Below are 18534 nucleotides of genomic sequence, written 5' to 3' on the forward strand. Positions count from 1 at the left end.
TTCACCTACTCAATATGCTATTATAATACATAGTACTACTTGTTATTGATTTTCTAATTGTGTAATTACAACTTGTCCAGCAGGTTAATTAGACTTGATGACTTTATGATATCATTCAATAGTTGGTGCTATGTATTTAATTAGTACTACTAGGTTTTAGAGGCATGTGTAATTAAGTACTACTCTTACTGTCTCAATTTATGTGATATTTTTTCATTTTTTAAAATTCAAATAAGTCTATTTTTTATCGTAAGTTTTTTTTTTTATAGATATTTTAAACATTTTGAATTATCAATTAATATGATTTATAGTACTTTTTACGTAGTTTATAAATATATAAATTTCATTTCAAAAAAATTGAAGATTCCATGTGCAAATTTCAGTCAAACTTGAACTATTTAACTCTCGAAAAATGAAAAGTGTCCCATAAATTGAGATAAAGGGAGTATTAATCAGTGGCGGATCTAGGATTTTAAGGATGTGGGTGCTCTAAAAGTGGCAGAGTCAAAAATATTAATTAAACATGTTAATAGTGAGATTCGAACTTAGATCCAACAACACTAAAATAATCTTAAGCACCCACCCAAAAAGTTAATGGACTAATCAGATCATTTGTTCATTGGGTGCCTATGTTAATTTTATACAAATATCATAAATATATATATTTCGAAACCAGCTTAATTGGTACTTGAGGACCCGGCGGTCTCCATGTGGGTCCGCCCCTGAGTACTATGATACTGGTATCTTAGAAGCATCAACTATCATGTGAGCGGTTTCTATTATTTCCTAGCTGGGTTCCATAAAATGCTTTTAGCATATTCTTATCAAAGTAATATTGATCGAATGGACGGATTGAGTTGAATTTAGCAAGTTAAATGAATTGAGTTAATAAATAGATTGAGATAAAATCAGGTCAAAAACTACTTGAGCTAAAATAGGTCGGCTTAAATAGATTAAAATTAGTTGAGTCATGACCTACCCAATTTTTTTGAATAGTCCACTTATCCTAACTCGAGACCCTTGAATCAAGCCTCAACCCAACACTTGGAGCCTGACCCAATACTCTAGATTTGTCCTGGCCGTAGTCATGACCCAGGACCTAATCGCCGAGCCTAACTCAAAATCTAAACCCCGAATTTGATCCAAAAGCCAAGACTCGAGACTTGATCTCCAACCCCTTACTTGGGACTCAACACGATAGTCGGGAACCAAGCCTGACTCGAGACTCGAGACCTAAGACTTGACCCTCGATCTTGACTAGGGACCTGACCCAACCCTAACACGAACCAATATAAAATTATCTTATGTTCAATCCATAAAATTTTAGGTGAATTGAGCAGCCGATCAAATTTTGGGCCTTATTTAACACTCCTAGCTGATACAACTAAATATAACTCAAAAAAGTTAAACTAGAGAAAATCTAGTTGATTAGTTGTTATTTGAATGTGAGAAATTGCTACACTAATATCGTTTTTATTCAAGTAACTTGTTTTATTTTTAAGATTATAAATTTCACATTATAAGGAGGCTCGGATATTTTTAGGGAAACCCTAAAATATAAAATGTTCCCTATGCTTACTAGGTATACAACTTAAACTCGTTCAAGAGTTATTCATTTGAACACAGCACACTAGTTATAGTTTTGTATGCTAATATTTGTGTTCATTTATTAGATTACTTATGTAAGTTATGCTTATTTATTTAGTTAGATTAAAAAATGTGAATAAGAACCTAGAGTAAGAAAGGATAATTAATATAAAACGAAGTGAACAATAGTCAAAAAGTGTTAAAATTATAAGATAATTAACTATGCACTTTCCACCTAAAGTTACTATTATTTAAAAAATAGCACTTTCCAACATTATTAATTATTAATGAAAATAAAGAAATAACACTTCTTTTTTGTGGATGAAGTGGAAAAAAAAAACAAAAATGTGAAGAAACAAGTTACAAGATTTTAAACCAATAAGGAAACCCGATGACTTTAGATGATGAACAGCAATTAATTAAGTGGGTTATGATGATAAGAAGCAATAAAACAAATTTAATTAATTATATTTGTCGCTCTTAATCCTATGTGTTGCCTCATTATGTCCACATTTATGAAAGCAACATTAAAAATTAGAGAAAATAAAAAGGCAGATAAGGTTTTCCTTGGAGTCGCAAATGAACGATTTAGGCTAAATTAAAACTGATCGAAATGAATTAAATAATACGATAGATTATAACATAATGTATTGGAATGAAAGCTACACGGTGAGGGTAAAGATATAAAATGCTAGAGGGTGGGGATAATAGTTACTCCCTCCGTCCCTATTTAGTTGTCCATATTTTCTTTTTTAGTTGTCTCTATTTAGTTGTCCATTTTGACAAATTAAGAAAGGATAACAATTTTTTTCCTATTATACCCTTATTTAAAGTGAAAAGTTGTCATAAACAAAGTAAATAAACTTATGAACTTTCCAGCATTGATTAGTTATCTTGAGTGAATTTATTTTGGAAGTAAATTGTACTATAAAAGTAAAATTATAATTTCACTATGCTAATTATTGTTGCCTTAATCTGTGTGTCATTTTTAAAGTGGACAACTAAGTAGGGACAGAGGGAGTATGATTTTCCTTCATATCAAACATCCCAACAATAACTAACTATTTATCGTTTTTTAATATTGTACGAAATAAGTAAATATTTTATAATGTAAAAATTATTTTATATTGTATATACTTGGCCCTTTTCTTTTATGATCTAATTCTGATTTTGTAGTTCTATTAGACAAGTTTTTAGTTTAAGCACATTGCATCCATGATATAAAGAAATTGCAACTTGTTAATAAGGATGGTAGTGGAGTAATACGTAAAAAATTTTAAATTTGAGTTTTGAGTACATGAATTCATTTTTGTTAGAATAAATGTTATTTTTTCGATGATTTTTTTAAGTAAATTCAAATCTAGTTGAACTCTAATATGAGTGGCGAATTACAACAAACATCACCAATAACATATTTTGTGTAATCCCACTATTGGAGTTTGAGCATAATAGTGTGTATGCAAACCTTACCCCCTACCTTATGTAGGTAGAAAGATTTGTTTTTAATAAATCTTCAGGATCAAGTAAAGTATTTCAAAAAGAAAACATGAAACGAAAATACAATAGTAAAGATTTCATGATAAAAATTTTAGCAAACAAATAATATAAATGATCAAACGCATGTGAAAAAAAAAAAGAAATTGCAACATCAGCATTACTTTAAGAACTGAGAATAACAGTAAAAGATTTTCTACTAATTCTTTTTTTAACTCTTTCCACCTAAAAGGCCAGTAGCATGAGTTTGCTAAGTGGTTTAAGTACTAATTTGGATAATTATAAGCATGTTAATTAGGATTAAGTAACTAATGATGAGTGGAAAACACTTGGATCTTATCTTCTTAATTATTATAAAAAAAAAAGTTATAACGAAGGTTAAAGAACATTATTATTCTTTTCCTTTAAAGAGATTCCTTCAGATTCCGTCCACTTTAAGAATCTTGGTGATTCGAATTCACACAACTGAAAAATTACTTTTATTTGTTGAAATTTATTACTAAAAAAAATATTTGGTAGCTATTTTTATAAATATTTTAATTGAATCAGTAAGAAATGAAAAAAATGGTAATAGTATTTACACACGAAAAAATTACGAATTTTTTTACTATTTAAGTAAGAATTTGTTTCTTCCAATGAGTTGATTCGATAGGAAATAATGTTTTAAAACACTAATTTCTCATTGATTCATGATGGAAAAAACGGTAAAAACCTATATATGTTTTTGGTAGTACCACAACCTTTTTATTTTCGGGGAGATTCCACATTTTTACTCTCTTGGTAACTAGAATTTAACAACTTTAGAGTTGGAGGTGGAGGCTACTTACATTCTGAGCAACGTAGCCCTCTTTTGTCGCATCTTGCAACCTTTAATTTGTTGCCCTTGGGATTATTCAGATTGATATTTTCGACCTCAAGTATTCTCATCGTTTTAATTTATGTGGCCAAGTTTGATTAAACATGACTTCAAAAAGTAAATAAATATTTTTGAAACTTATGATCATACGCAAATATTTCATGATACATATGTTTCTATAAAAACTCTCCATCAAGGATAAAATGAAAAGTTTGTGTCAAATCATTTCTAAATTTAGAAAGTTATCATTTATTTCTTTTGCAACGAATTAAAAAGTAAATATGTTCGCATGAACTAAAACTGGACGAGTATATATTCTACTATATATAAGCGGCTAGGAAGCATGTGTTGGACGATATGCTTGTTTCTCTAGCCAGGTAGGGGTATACAAAATCTAACCGAAAACCAAATTAAATCACAAATCGAGTCAATTCGGAAAAAAAACTCGACTAGTGGTTTGGTTTGACTTGGTTTGGTTTTGAAAAAAAAAAAATTGACTATATTTGGGTTGGTTTGGTTTTAACTAAAAAAAACCAACCCGATACCAAACCAACCCGACATTATATATATAATTTTAAAATTATATTTTATACATAAAAATATTTACTTTGATATAATTTTTAAATATTTCTTATACATTTTCATAGTTTTTATCTTTTAATATATTATTTCAAGTTTGAAACTTAGAATTATGAATGAGCCAATAAAAATTATAGTCCACAGATGTTGGTAATTACAATAAAGCTTAAATCAAAATCAAATTAATACTAATGCAAAAAGAAAATCAATTCAAACACTAAGAATGACAATAATATTGAATATTTGTTCTTTAGTTTTACATTGATTTAGACAATTAAAATACATAATCTAATTTTAATTTCCTTTAATATTTAGTCATGTAACTAATACTTATTAAACTTAATTTTAGCATGATTTAGTACTTTTAAATTATGATCATTCTCATTATGACTTGTTAATTTGCAATATTTGTTTTACGCGATTTCATTATTATTATTTTTGTTGGATATTTTAGTGTCATTAACCATATCATATTGTGTTATATTTTTAAGAAACATCTTAGATAGTTGTATTTTTGTAGGACTAAAGAAATATTTGAAGTACAAGTAAATTATATGTTTGTATGAATACTTTACCGGAAAAACCCGAGGTTGAAAAACCCGAGTTTTATTGGTTTGGTTTGGTTTATGAATTTAAAAATTCGACACAAATGGTTTGGTTTGATATTTGAAAATTTCGAACCAATCCGGCAATGTACACCCCTATAGCCAGGGATAATATTGGTATTTTCTCATTGCTATGCTTAAACACTACTCCCTTCATTTCAAAATAAGTGAATTGTTGAACCTTCTTTTATAGTTCAAAATAAGTGAATTGTTTAAAATTAATGAAATTTGTTAAATTTATTTTATAAGTGTATAATGTCTCAACAATTCACTTGGTTTGAAATAGAGAGAATATTGTTGCCTCAGCCGAAAAGTTGGTTGATTTTCCATGCATGTGGGTCAGATCCCCCCTTCCCTCAATTCGATTTAACGGTTTTCGATTTTGAAATACGCAAATTAACAAGATTTTTTATTGATTTTTCGATCTTGGTCCTTAACGGTTCAGATAATTCAATTTAACAAATAAGAAAATGCTTATAAAACCAAAAAAAAAAAGATTTTTGCAATAATTTGACAAGACAAGACAATAATGTAACTTTACAAATGCTAATAAAAAAAAAAGTAATAACTAACATAAAAAGACTATACGAGTGTAAAGAAAAATTAAGAGTAATAGGGTTTTTACTTTGGGTTTTGATGTTTTGTATAATGTGAAGTTGTGAGCTTAAAGTCACTGTGAAGTGTAAATTGAAGGCTAAAGGGTAAAGACAGTACCTAGTAACATATTGAGATTAATATTTAATATTTCTGTACGGGTAAAGTGACAAATTACTACCGTCTTAATAGGTTATCAGTTTACCCAATAAACCAAAATTCTAAAATCAAACCGATAACTCGATAATTTTTCTTAACAAAATCGTTTAAAAACCGTTAAGCCAATAACCATAAACCAATAACACTTTTTTCAATTCAGTTTATCGATCGATTCGATTTTTACGCCCCTCATTTCTGTCTCACAACTTCTTCTTCTTTCAGTTTTTTTTTTGTGGCAAATTAACTTTTGAAAAAGTGAATTGTTTCATTTATAATATTGTATTCAATAAAATATATTAGAGATGAAAAGCTTTCGTCTTTGGAAAGAAAAAGAAATTTGAAAATTGAAATTTATTTGATCATAAATAAAAATTGAAGTTGTTTTTTAATGGTAAGTGAACTTGTTGGACTTAATGTGCTATCAGAAAAATGTTATATACTTAATTTTGTTATTGTTCTTTCTATTTTAACTCATTTGTCTTATTTTCCTTTTTAATTTATCTTACACTCAAAGATTACGTTTAAGATACTATAAATCATTATAATTAATAAGTTAAAATATTTTATTATAAATTTTAAAATTATGTTAAACACACTATAAGTCACAATAATTAACAACTTAAAATATTTTTACCATCTAATAAGAGGCAACAAACACACAACTATTAAACATACATTTAACAACTTAATTAAAATATTTTATTATATCTTTAGAATGACATTAATTGTACTACAAATCACAATAACAATTTAAAATATTTCTTGCAATTATATCAGTGTCGCATGAATTTGAACAGATGGAACAACATATATTATTGACAGTTAGGTAAACGATACTATTAATCAAAATAATTAACAATTGAAAATACTTTAAAATCATATAAGAAATTTAGTTGACTCTCCTAATTTCATATGTGTCACATAAATTTGAACAGGAGAAATACCATATATTATTCAAAATGACATTTAAAAAAATATAAATCACAACAAATTAACAACTTAATATATTTTTTTTTAAAAAACGCGTATGAAAAATTTAGTTAACTCTCAAAATTTCATTTGTGACGCATAAATTAAGACAAAAATAAAACATATATTGGGCTCACATGCGACCAATAATGGAGAAACAAAAAATAAAATTAAACCAAAAAAGCAAAGGGAGAATAACTGCGACCAAGAATGGAGAAACAAAAAATAAAATTAAACCAAAAAAACAAACGGAGAATAATAACCAAAAAATAAATGTGGTGAGCGTGGATCGAGCACGCAACTTTCAAATCTTCAGTTTGACGCTCTCCCAACTTAACTATCCCTGCAAACTGCACCAGCCGGGAATCAAACCCCAGTCTGTACCGTGGCAGGGTACTATTTTAGTACTAGACCACTGGTGCTAGATATTATATAAATATAACTTTTATTATTTAATTAAAGTTCTATCTGTTTTATTTTATTTTGTTAATTTGACATGTATATATGTCCTTTATTTTAATTTCTTGTTGGATTCTCTACTTCTTACTTTACAGGGATAACCAATAAATACTCCCTCCGTCCCTTTTTAGTTGTCCACTTTAGAAATGACACACAGATTAAGACAACAATGATTAGCACAGTGAAGTTACAATTTTACCCTTATGACAACTTTTCACTTCAAAATTACAACCACTTATTTGAATTCAAGTGAAATAAATTGGAGGGAAACAACATACACTTTTACAATTTTCAAGAAGTGTAAATAAGGGTATAATAGGAAAAAATTTGTTGTCCTTTCTTGATTTGTCAAAATGGACAATTAAATAGGGACAACTAAAAAAGGAAATATGGACAAGTAAATAGGGACGGAGGGAGTATAACTTTGGCAGGAATAATCAAGGCAGAATGATCTGAAAGACCCTTGTACTTGGCTCTCTGTTTGTCAGTTGGATCCTTATACTCACGATTTTGCCAATTAAACCCTTAAACTTACTAAAACACAATACTTTAAATCCCTTTCTTATTCTGTGTGTGAGTGTAGCACAACCGCTTACACATGAAATTCCACGTCATTTTGTAGAATTTCGTGTCATTTTAAATGCCACATAAGAAATTAAAAGCTAAAAATAAAAAATAAATAAAAATAAGTTTGCACATTAAAATTTTCAGTATCATGTTCTTCATATTTGCTCATAGTTGAGCACTAAATTCATGTCAAATTGGTCTAATTCTTCCTATTTGACATGAATTTTTTTTACACTAAAAGCTTACCAACACAAACCCAATAATTTTTCTTCATAATTTTGAATTACTTTCATAAATTCACAAAATCGATTTGTTATTCTTCAAGCTTCTTCATAAAGTTTTTCAACTTTTCAGTATACATCATTACTCTTCAAGATTTCAAAATTAGCTAAACTTCAATCTTTCACAAATAAGATTCGAAAACCTAGATTTTAGAAGTGTGTAAATCGACCATGATTCATAGAGAAGAATTTTAAAATTTAAAATTAAAGAAACTAAAATGGTTGAGATAAGAGATTTGGTTAGGTGGGGTGAGGGGTGGGGGGGCCGGTGTTAAGAAGAAGAAGAAGGGGGTGGGGTAGGGTGGGGTCGTGGGTGGTTTCAAGGAAGAAGGAGAGGGTGGGGGTGGGGGCTGAAGGAAGAAGAAAGTTACCGGCGAGGGAGTGGGATGGGATAGGGGATTGATTTTCTCTTTTTTAATTTAAACTATTTTTTTTTTATTTTTAATATAAAAAATATATATTCACTCGCTTTAATGCGCGTGCAGTCAAATATTTTTCCATTTAAGCAATATTAGTGCCACATATGTTCGGTCAATAGTCAAATGTGTTTAAAATATTATATTTTAGTAAGTTTAAGGATTTAATTGGCAAAATCGTGAGTATAAGGGTTCAACTAACAAATAAAATCAAGTAAAAGGGTTCTCTCAGGTCATTCATAAATATAACTTCTTTTATTTAATTAAAGTTGTATTTGTTTTATTTTATTTTGTATCCACACGCTTTACCTCAATTAATTACTTCGAGTTCTTTATCCTTTTTATTCTTTTTGGGTTCTCTGCCTTCGACTTCTTTATCCTTTTTATTCCTTTTGGGTTATCTGTCTCCTCAAGGCAAAGTTAAGCCCTGCTTATACTCTACCGTCTACGTACTTTATTTTTACAATTTCATTGAATATGTTATTGTCGTAATATCAATTTTGTTCCATTGAAGAATAAAGGGCTGTCAATTTAATTGGGGCAATGACTAAAAGAAAAAAAAATGTTTGCATAAACAAGTTTAACCTATTCTTGTAAAAAACCACATAATTATTTTGGCTATATTTATCTTTACTGAATTTCCTATAAATAACAATAAACAGTTACTTCAAGAACTGTACATAGAACTGTATATATAATTCCCAAACTACCGCGATCCCAGACTAGTAACGTAAAAAGAATTGGTTGTTCTCGGCATCCCTTGAGCTTGGCCTTTGCCTGCTCTTGCCTTCTCGAGCCTTGCTCGTCGTGCAGCTTCCTGGATACGACGATCGTGCTCTTTAAGCATTTGATCCACTTTATTTGGTTGAACAAGTAGTGGACCAGAGAAATGGATTGTGTTTCCCTTGTGACCATGGGTATGGCCATGCTGCATAGACAAAAATATGAGAATCCCATCATATTAGGAATTCCAGAACAAAAAAGCAAATGTGGAACCAAAATGTATATATTGATAATAATCACAACGTAGGGGACCATCAAGGATGTGGTGGAATGGATGGGATCCCTCAACCCTTAACAAGAGGTTCCGCGTTCAAACCCAGGAATGTAGAAATTCCTGAGAAAGAATGTTTTTCCCCTTAAATGGATTCTATGCAGTGCACATCTGAATTAGTCATGCCAGTTAGTTCCGAATACTAAATGGTTAAACCAAATAGGAAACAATCGAAGGGTCAGCTAAGTATGCAAACATTTTTGGTACCATAGCGAGTAAGTTTATCTATACTTGAGGCGTGACATTTCAGTAGCTTCTTCTAAATAATATTTTAAGTGAAATAAACAAATTGTCTCAATAATCTACACACTCAAAATATGACAAGTTATGATGTTTATAATACTTACCAGATTTTGTTCTTTAATACTAGCCCTTCCATTGTCAAATTGACGAGAACTAGCATGGTTTTGCATCTGACGCTTCCAATCCTGCTTCCTTGGATGTTCGTCAAGCAAGCGTACTGGCCTTTCTACTTGACGGCCAGATTCTACCTGTGAAGCAACAAATCGATCTCGAGCATCACCAGTGACAACTGACCTAGATGCTACTAGAGTAGAAAACTTGGATAAGTCGGCTCTATTGGAACCAACAGAAATATCATGATCATATTTCTTCCCAGATTTTGCCCACCCAAATCCTGGTGCTAGAGGTCCTGAATGAGAAAATCTCTCTGAATGATTCTCCAAGTGATCTCCGCCTTTTTCTTTGCTTGGTTGTAATGGTTTATGTTGATCAATTGGAAAACCGCAAGGAGCTTCTTTATAGGGATAGAAGTGCTCAGATCGGCTCTTGGGATTTGAACTGCTCTGCCTCCTCTGTTACAAGGTACGAGTATTAATTGAAACGTACCAAACAGTGTCTGGATCATATAATTGATAACTTGAGTACGAGTAAAAGCATTTGCAGACAAATATGGCTATCGGTGCATCTTTATCAAGAAAAGGCTAAGCTTTACATCAACAAAGTGGATCTTTACACATTCCATTTTCCACATCATCAATTACTATGCCTCAAATCTACCGTTATAGGTGTCGATATGAATTTTCAATATCCATTCGCTCCACAATACATTTTTGGGGAAAATGTAAGTTCGGCTTGAAGGTGGAAGAACTTCCCAATTCATGGCAGAATCCTAACCATCTAACTAACCTCTTGAATTAGAACAGGAAAAATTGAATAATCGTGATTATCCGATTTCATTTGGTCTTTAGGATCTGACTTCATGTAAACATGCATCAACAGGGATACTAAAACAATCAGGCCCCACATAAGTACCTGCATTGACCTCGCCAACTCGGCATTAGCATCAGGTGCTGGAACTGCTCGAGGTTCTTTTGATCCTCTCATATGCCCTTCCTCAAATTGGTTCTTCACTCCTGCAGCTCCTTGTCTGCAGAAACAATTCAGGCAACTATTATCACATATCCTCCAGCACTGAATATGGAAAATCTTGTTACACACAAATGAAACAAAATACAACTGTTGCACACTTCTACACATTATTAAAACGACGAAGAAGCTTCCCAATATAATTATAAAAAACCATAAGCTCACATCACGAGAAAGACCAAAGTTATGCAAAAACAAAGAAAGTTCTAGTTCCTCGGTGCAAGCAAGCTAGAAAAGCAACAAAGGATGTGCCACTGGAAAATACAATTGTTGCACACTTCTACACATTTTTAAAAACGACAAAGAAGCTTCTCGATATATAACTGAAAAACATTAGCTCACATTACGAGAAAGACTAAAGTAAAGCAAAACTAACAAAGTTCTAGTTCCTCACAGGAAATGTGGATATCTAGAAATTATTTACCTTCGAGCTTCTTCATCCCGCAGTTTTGCATCAATTTCCTTGCTGGGAGGGTACTTTGGCAAACTTGAAGGATCACAAGGCAGTGGCTTTGTGGTGAAGAACTGTATGGTTACAACTTTGTTAATCAGGAAAATGGTTGTGCAACTTTATTATACAAATAATAATGAGATTCGCCTTGAAATAATGATATGACACTGAATGACTCGGACGGACAAAATGAGACAATTCTTCCAGACTATCACTTGGAATGAAACAATATACCTCCAACTACCCTGAACTATGTTACTACTACTTATTCAAATTTCAAAATTTCGACATAAAAGCTCATTAAGTACTCCATTCATCCCATTGTGTCACACTTTTCTTTTTAGTCTGTCCCAAAAAGATCTAATATTTTCTGTTTCCGAAATAATTCAATGATAGCATCCGTATTTGTTTATATATACACACAGATCTGTTCGAGATATCACCTAGTGCACACTTATCAGATACAATTTTATCTTGTGCTAAATAGAACAGAGATCAAATAATCGCAAAGATACTCCTAGAAACAAATTGGCTCCAATTCTTCTCTTTGATGTTTGTAACTATTAGGACTCAAACCTGCAGGTCGTTCGACTATAAGCATGCAGGATTCAGAGTTCAGTTTTGTTTGACCATCTTTTACGAACTAAACTACAAAGCATCAAACTAAGATTGATGGTAGATACACAGGGACAAGGAAACGCCAAACTTACCTCACTCTCCAGAGCACCGACAGCTGTTCCCCTAAGTTCAGGATCTATAGAAAGTAATGTGTCCATCAACCTCACAGCAGATGGAGGAAAATCCTTAAATGTTTCCCCAAGACGCCGTCTGTAAGGATGTAACGGTTTAAATGCTGTTGAATGATGTAATTTTTCTTTTTTCCAATAATTCTCAGATGGTGAACCACAAAGCTTAAAAATCTTATGCAGCTGCTCCACCTACAAGGAGAAAAAAGTTCACTTATCTAAGATGTAAAAATTAAAGTCTTACACAGAAGAAACACACAGGTAAACTTAATCAGGTATAATGTCACTTAAAAAGAATAGAGAGAAATTTTCAGCTGATGAACACGAGGATTTGAGCACCAAAAAGTAAAAAGTACGTCATGAAATTAAGGTTAATGCACAAATAGTTAAATGTCTAAGTTGCAGCTTCAAAAGCTCTCTCCAAGCCTCACTATCAGTCACCAAAACACAAGAAAATTAATACCCTGGACATCTTTACAATGGAGGACAACCTTAAAGGAGGCGAACACAATAATAAACCAACAGCACCTTTTTGAAAAAATCAACATAAAACAGAGAAGAGAATACAAAATGAAATAGGAAATAGAAAATAATGAAGATGATAAGGTCATGGAGGCAGTCAACTGGATGTGCTGATATTTGACTGTAAGATGCAATCCAATCATATTGGCCAATGTAATAGTAGGTTTTGAGTTGTTTTGTACAGTATTATTTTAAAAAGTGGTGCCCGGTTCAAAATTACAACCTTTACATTTTTTTTACTTTGGTTTATTCTTTTTTATAACCTTGCTGTTCGGACTAGCTTTCGTGCACCTCGACTAATTTCACAGGGCACCTACCACCTCCCACCAATAATCTGTCCACCAAAGCTAGGGCAGATGGTAAGAAATCACCTTGTGTTTTTGTCTCTGCTGGGATTTGAAAGTGAGACCTCATGGTTCTCAACCCACTTCATTGACCACTACTCCACTAGGACACACCCTTAAGGTGCAAATTACAAACCTTTACATTTTCCTTACCCCCAAAACGGATTTATTTCGTAAATAGAACAAACTTTTCTCTTCGGCTCCAGTATTTGATGGTGAAACAAGAAACAGCTATTATTAGAGCGTAAGAACAAGTTAGCGACTTGGGCACTCAGCAAAGGTCAATATAAACCTTTAATCTAATTGGAAAATCACAAGTTCACCAGTCATGTTAAACTAACCGAGTGTGCCCTAAAATTTAGTTCTGAGATTGGCTCCTGCTTGTGAACTCCACCTTCTTCATTTTTAAATCCTAGATGATTATTTACTTCTCAAATTGTAGTAACATCTCCAAAATGGAGGGGGAAAAAATAATATTAGCAATGAGTATCATGGACAAGTTATTAAAAAAAAGTATATTGACAATCTGTTTTATACCTCTGTTCTTCCAGGCATAATGGGCTTGCCAGCATATAATTCTCCAAGTATGCAGCCAGTACTCCACAAATCTACAGCGACTCCATAGTGACTTGCTCCAAGTAAGAGCTCGGGTGGTCGATACCAAAGAGTCACAACACGGCTTGTCAAAGGAACACTTTGGTGCGGATCGAAAAAGGTTGCTAAGCCAAAATCTGCAATCTTCAAGATCCCGTTATTGTCGATCAAAAGATTCGAACCTTTAATGTCCCGATGCAAAACACCCCGACTATGGCAATGATCAAGTCCACTAAGAAGTTGATGCATATAGCATTTCATCTATGAAAGACAAGAAGAAGAAGAAAAGTCAGAAATAAGCTACCTAAATTGATTGAAAAGCTGAGATGGCTAATTCATTCGTATAAAACTACAAAATAAAGCATAATGAAGGATCCCAAGAAAAGCACCTGTGGTTCGGTAAATTTGTTATCAGGAAGAGATGCCAGTCCAGTGAGATCATGTTCCATGTACTCAAAAACAAGGTACAAACTGCAAGATGATCTTGATGCAACCAAGCCTTCCAATTTGATAATATTTGGATGATCAAGCTTACGCAAAATGACTATCTCCCTTGCCATAAATTTGACACTTTCAATATCCATATTATCAAACCGCACTCTTTTGAGTGCAACAAGTTTATTGTTAATTAGGTCACGAGCCTTGTATACACTACTATAAGTCCCTTGGCCAATCTGCACAAACAAGAATCTATCAGACAACAACCAAAAAACCCAACTCACAACTTTTGAACATATTGGCAAAGAAAACCAACTTAACTAACAATTTTGAACACATTGGACAAGAAAACTAAGACCCCTTAAAGGAAATAGAAAAGGGAGGAAAATATTGCCACAGGAATCACAAATAAATATGATATATTTTACACTAATTTCTAAATCAAAACATTATAGTTATGGGTAAGGTCAGTGGACACGCAACCCCACCCAGACCCACCTGTGGGATTATACTGGATTTGTTGTTGTTGTTGTTGCATATAACTTTTGCAACTTTCAAAAATTCACAAGTGCATATAGTACTTTTGTGTGTATGAGTTAAAGAGCATAGGAAAGTTGAACTACATATTTCATTCGGTATAACCTTCTTTAATAGATCAAATTTTAAACTTTCAATTGAATGTTTTCTCTGTCAAACTAAATTACTTGAACATTTTTCCACTGTCACTAGTATAATACAAAGTCAATTAAAATTTTAAATTGCGACCCAATCAAACACCATGGGGGAATATTATTAGCTTAGTTGGTTGATAGTTGACTACTCGAACCTTCACCTTGTTGGTGAGGGTTTCATTCTCTACCTTGCAATCCCGTTCCCCGTTTCCTCTTCTCCTACCCCCAATTTAAAAAAAAAATTAAAACAAAATCAAACACCACCATATAAAATGGAAGGGAGATAGAATTAATTACTATGATTATGCGCCTTACAATTTTCACTAATCAAATACAATTTTGATTACTGTCCAATCTAAATTGACAAATTAATCACCCATAAGGAATGCCTACAGAATTGTACCTTGTCTAATTTCTCGAATGTATCGCCCTTGCGAGGAAGCCATCCATTAATAGCTTCACCAGCCACTGAAGCAAGCCAAGAAGGCCATCCAGCAGCAATCAGCTCCCCTTCCAAGGCTTTTGGGACGACTCCGTTCCCAGGACAACCATTCACAATGAGTCCAAGCTTTTCCTTTATCTGCTCATAATGATCATCCCTGACCTTTCTTGATCCATTAGACTTCCTATCTATCAAACCAAGCTTCACATCACCATTTTCCAACTTGTCTTTCACCCTGAAACTTTCCTCTCTCTTTGTAGAAACAGCTCGTAGTGGGCGTGATGCCACAGTTGCCCCTTTAGTAAATTCACTCCTCTTTTGTCTATCCCGCTTTTTCTGCACGGGCGAGGAAGGTTTTCCACAAACACCACCCATAATCAATCAACGAAAACCCAACCGAAAACCTTCCCCTGCAATTGCAAAACTACAAATCCCAGAAACCAGTCTTTGCAAAAATCAATCTTTTCCCCATAACCATGGAACCCCAAAGTAAAAACAACCCAATTCAGTAGAACAGCCACTCAAATACAATTCCAAATTTCCATTGCAAAATTCAACTGCATAAAGAACAACCAACAACCCATAAACACTTGATGCACTAACTGCAACTCCAAAAGACTCCAACTTTTTGCACAAACTACAACTTCAGAAAAAGAACAACTATCAAGTATCAAACACCAAGAATCCAATTTCTATAAACCCTTTGATTCAGTAACTACACAACCAAAAAGACTCCAACTTTATGCCAGAAAAAGAACTATTTTCTATAAACCCTTTGATTCACTAACTACACCACCAAAAGACTCCACCTTTTTACCATAAAAACAACAATCAAATACCAAGAATCCAAACCCCACAACAAATCCTTGACGCATCAACAAATAAAACCAAAAAAGACTCCAACTTTACACACAATTCAATCAATAAACCCCAATTTTCACCACAATTCAATTATGACAAATCAAGATTCCACAATACCTAATAAACCCCTCAACAGCAAATTTAGACGGCTTGATCTCTAAAAATTCTGAGAAAACCAAAAAACATGGTCATTGCATTTTAAAAAGAAATTTAAAAAGCTGCTAGGCTGCAAGTTGACTATTCAACACGCTTATAATGGGAGAAAATAAGCAGAAGATAAGAATAAAAGCAACAGAATTTTGAACTATATAAAATGAAGAAAAAAATAATCAAAGAAACAGATAAGTAGAGAAGAAGGGGCCGGCAAAAACACAGAACTTTTCTCTTACTGTAACTGTTACACTTTCTTTTTCACGGTCAAAGACTCACTTTCTTTTTTCGAGTATGAAAGGGTAAACTAAAAACATTAGTCCACTGTACTAATTTATGTGACATCGTTTGAATTTTAATTTTTTTAAAGTAATTTTTTTGTATTTATAAATTATGAAAAAATATTATAATTTATAATAATTGACAATTTAAAAATATGATTAAAAAAAAAGAGTTATTTGAATTTTAAAATTTAAAAGGTGTTACATAAATTGAGATAGAAAAAGTAATATCTTACTATAGAGTAATACATTTGCAATTGGAGCCAAACACAACTTATACATTGTTGTGTTTTGTACCTAAGAGAAGAAAGGTAAAAAAACATTAAATTTGATTAAAGTGGAAAAATAGTCAAATGGTCCAAAACTGGAGAAGGAAATAAAAATTAGACTTTTTTTTCCTTAAAAAATATGGAGTAAAGAAGGAAGAAAAATAAAATTGAACAGTATAATCGAGCTTACACTTTAATTTTGTAGATAAAACTTTCACCGATATAAATATCTTTTTGTTGTACCGAGCATATTCTTAGAGGTTGTTTGGTAGAATGTATTAGAAAATGTAATACATGAATTAGTTATAATATTATTTAAATCTTTTATTTGGTAAGATTTTCGATCAAATACAATTTCCTTCGTACCCAAACATGTCTATTTATAATAATTATAATACTGTTATACATCCTATTCGATGTTATAGGGTGTATAATTATTACATAGTACTCCCTCCGTCCCTATTTACTTGTCCATATTTCCTTTTTTAGTTGTCCCTATTTAGTTGTCCATTTTGACAAATCAAGAAAGGACAACAAATTTTTTCCTATTATACCCTTATTTACACTTCTTGAAAATTGTAAAAGTGTATGTTGTTTCCCTCCAATTTATTTCACTTGAATTCAAATAAGTGGTTGTAATTTTGAAGTGAACAGTTGTCATAAGGGTAAAATTGTAACTTCACTGTGCTAATCATTGTTGCCTTAATCTGTGTGTCATTTCTAAAGTGGACAACTAAAAAGGGACGGAGGGAGTATGATATTAGCAATATAAGGACTACTAATACATGAATAAGTATAGTTAGAAAAAATTGTCATTATAATTAATACACCAAATTAAGTAATAAGTAAAAACTAATTTTAATATTACTAAAATAATTTATTCAATACTATTCTTGTATACTCTGCCCTGCCGACTCTTATAAGGTATGATAGTTTTTAGACCTCAAAATATATATTTAGTTGGTTTTATTGATATCACTCTTTGTATGGAAGACTTTGTTCATTATTTTTGTTTTGGTTAAAAATTGTATTAAAGACTTGGTCTCACTCTTATAGGGTTTTCTTGATGACATTCTGTAGACAATTAATTAGGTAGTGATTGAAAAGAAGCTTCTTTGACTTTTGATATATGAGATTTATTTTTTCTTTTTAGAATAATAGCTAGGCGATACATGTCGCTTCATCAGATTTGAATTTTAGATTTAAATAACTTTAGTTAAAAAAATATATATTTATCGCTTCATCACAACTCTTGTTGGTAGTTTCTTTTCCTTTTTTCCCCTTATGAATTGTATATATTATATATTTGTTGGTTATTTTTGTTAAGAGATTAGTTGAACGACTATTTAGGTTATTTCTTAATTTTTTTGTAAAAAAGCTAAATTTATCTTTGGAAATTCATTGGGCTTTTTCCTTTGACGCGAAATATTAATTTTAATAAACAATAATATATTTAATAATTAATATTGATACGTGAACATAGCTTGTTTGATTAAAGAATAAATAACAGTCTAATATGGTTGTTTGATCACATTCATTCTCTTAGCCAATAATTAATAGTCCAAATGATCATTTAAATTATTAATTAAATATTAAGTTGTTTCAAATCTGGCACCTTGTACAAAATCAGTTTAATAACAATACTTACGTACATAATTAATTAAGTCGATCTGATCTTATTGATTTTAATTAAGGATTCCAACTCCTAACAAGATTCTTTGACTTTTGTGTTTTATAGGGGAAATTCTAATTTATT

At 31.7% G+C, this 18534-nt stretch overlaps 2 protein-coding genes across 2 annotated transcripts in view; one reads left to right on the forward strand and one right to left on the reverse strand.

The window, feature by feature from the left end:
• The window catches only part of LOC125878027 (tetraspanin-19), a 367072-nt gene that overhangs the window by 112061 nt on the left and 236477 nt on the right, over positions 1–18534 (forward strand). The gene's annotated exons all lie outside the window — the stretch shown is intronic.
• On the reverse strand, positions 9115–16239 carry LOC125878006 (probable serine/threonine-protein kinase At1g54610). The gene is made up of 8 exons (XM_049559303.1): positions 15179–16239; positions 14056–14340; positions 13610–13927; positions 12171–12398; positions 11434–11534; positions 10896–11010; positions 9968–10435; positions 9115–9494 (listed from the first exon to the last, which is right to left on the reverse strand). Exons 1-8 carry the CDS (start codon positions 15590–15592, stop codon positions 9273–9275), a joined length of 2151 nt encoding a protein of 716 aa, XP_049415260.1. The 5' UTR covers positions 15593–16239; the 3' UTR covers positions 9115–9272.

This window comes from Solanum stenotomum, chromosome 9 (assembly GCF_019186545.1).
Source record: "Solanum stenotomum isolate F172 chromosome 9, ASM1918654v1, whole genome shotgun sequence".
Classification (NCBI taxonomy): Eukaryota; Viridiplantae; Streptophyta; class Magnoliopsida; order Solanales; family Solanaceae; genus Solanum; species Solanum stenotomum.

Excerpts from the sequence above, each read along its gene's own strand:
- LOC125878006 (XM_049559303.1), bottom strand. The coding sequence starts at position 15,592 with ATGGGTGGTGTTTGTGGAAAACCTTCCTCGCCCGTGCAGAAAAAGCGG. Across the intron at positions 12,399-13,609 it reads TTATGCCTGGAAGAACAGAG|GTGGAGCAGCTGCATAAGAT; the intron begins GTATAAAACAGA and ends TTCTCCTTGTAG. Across the intron at positions 10,436-10,895 it reads AGTTGGCGAGGTCAATGCAG|AGGAGGCAGAGCAGTTCAAA; the intron begins GTACTTATGTGG and ends ACCTTGTAACAG.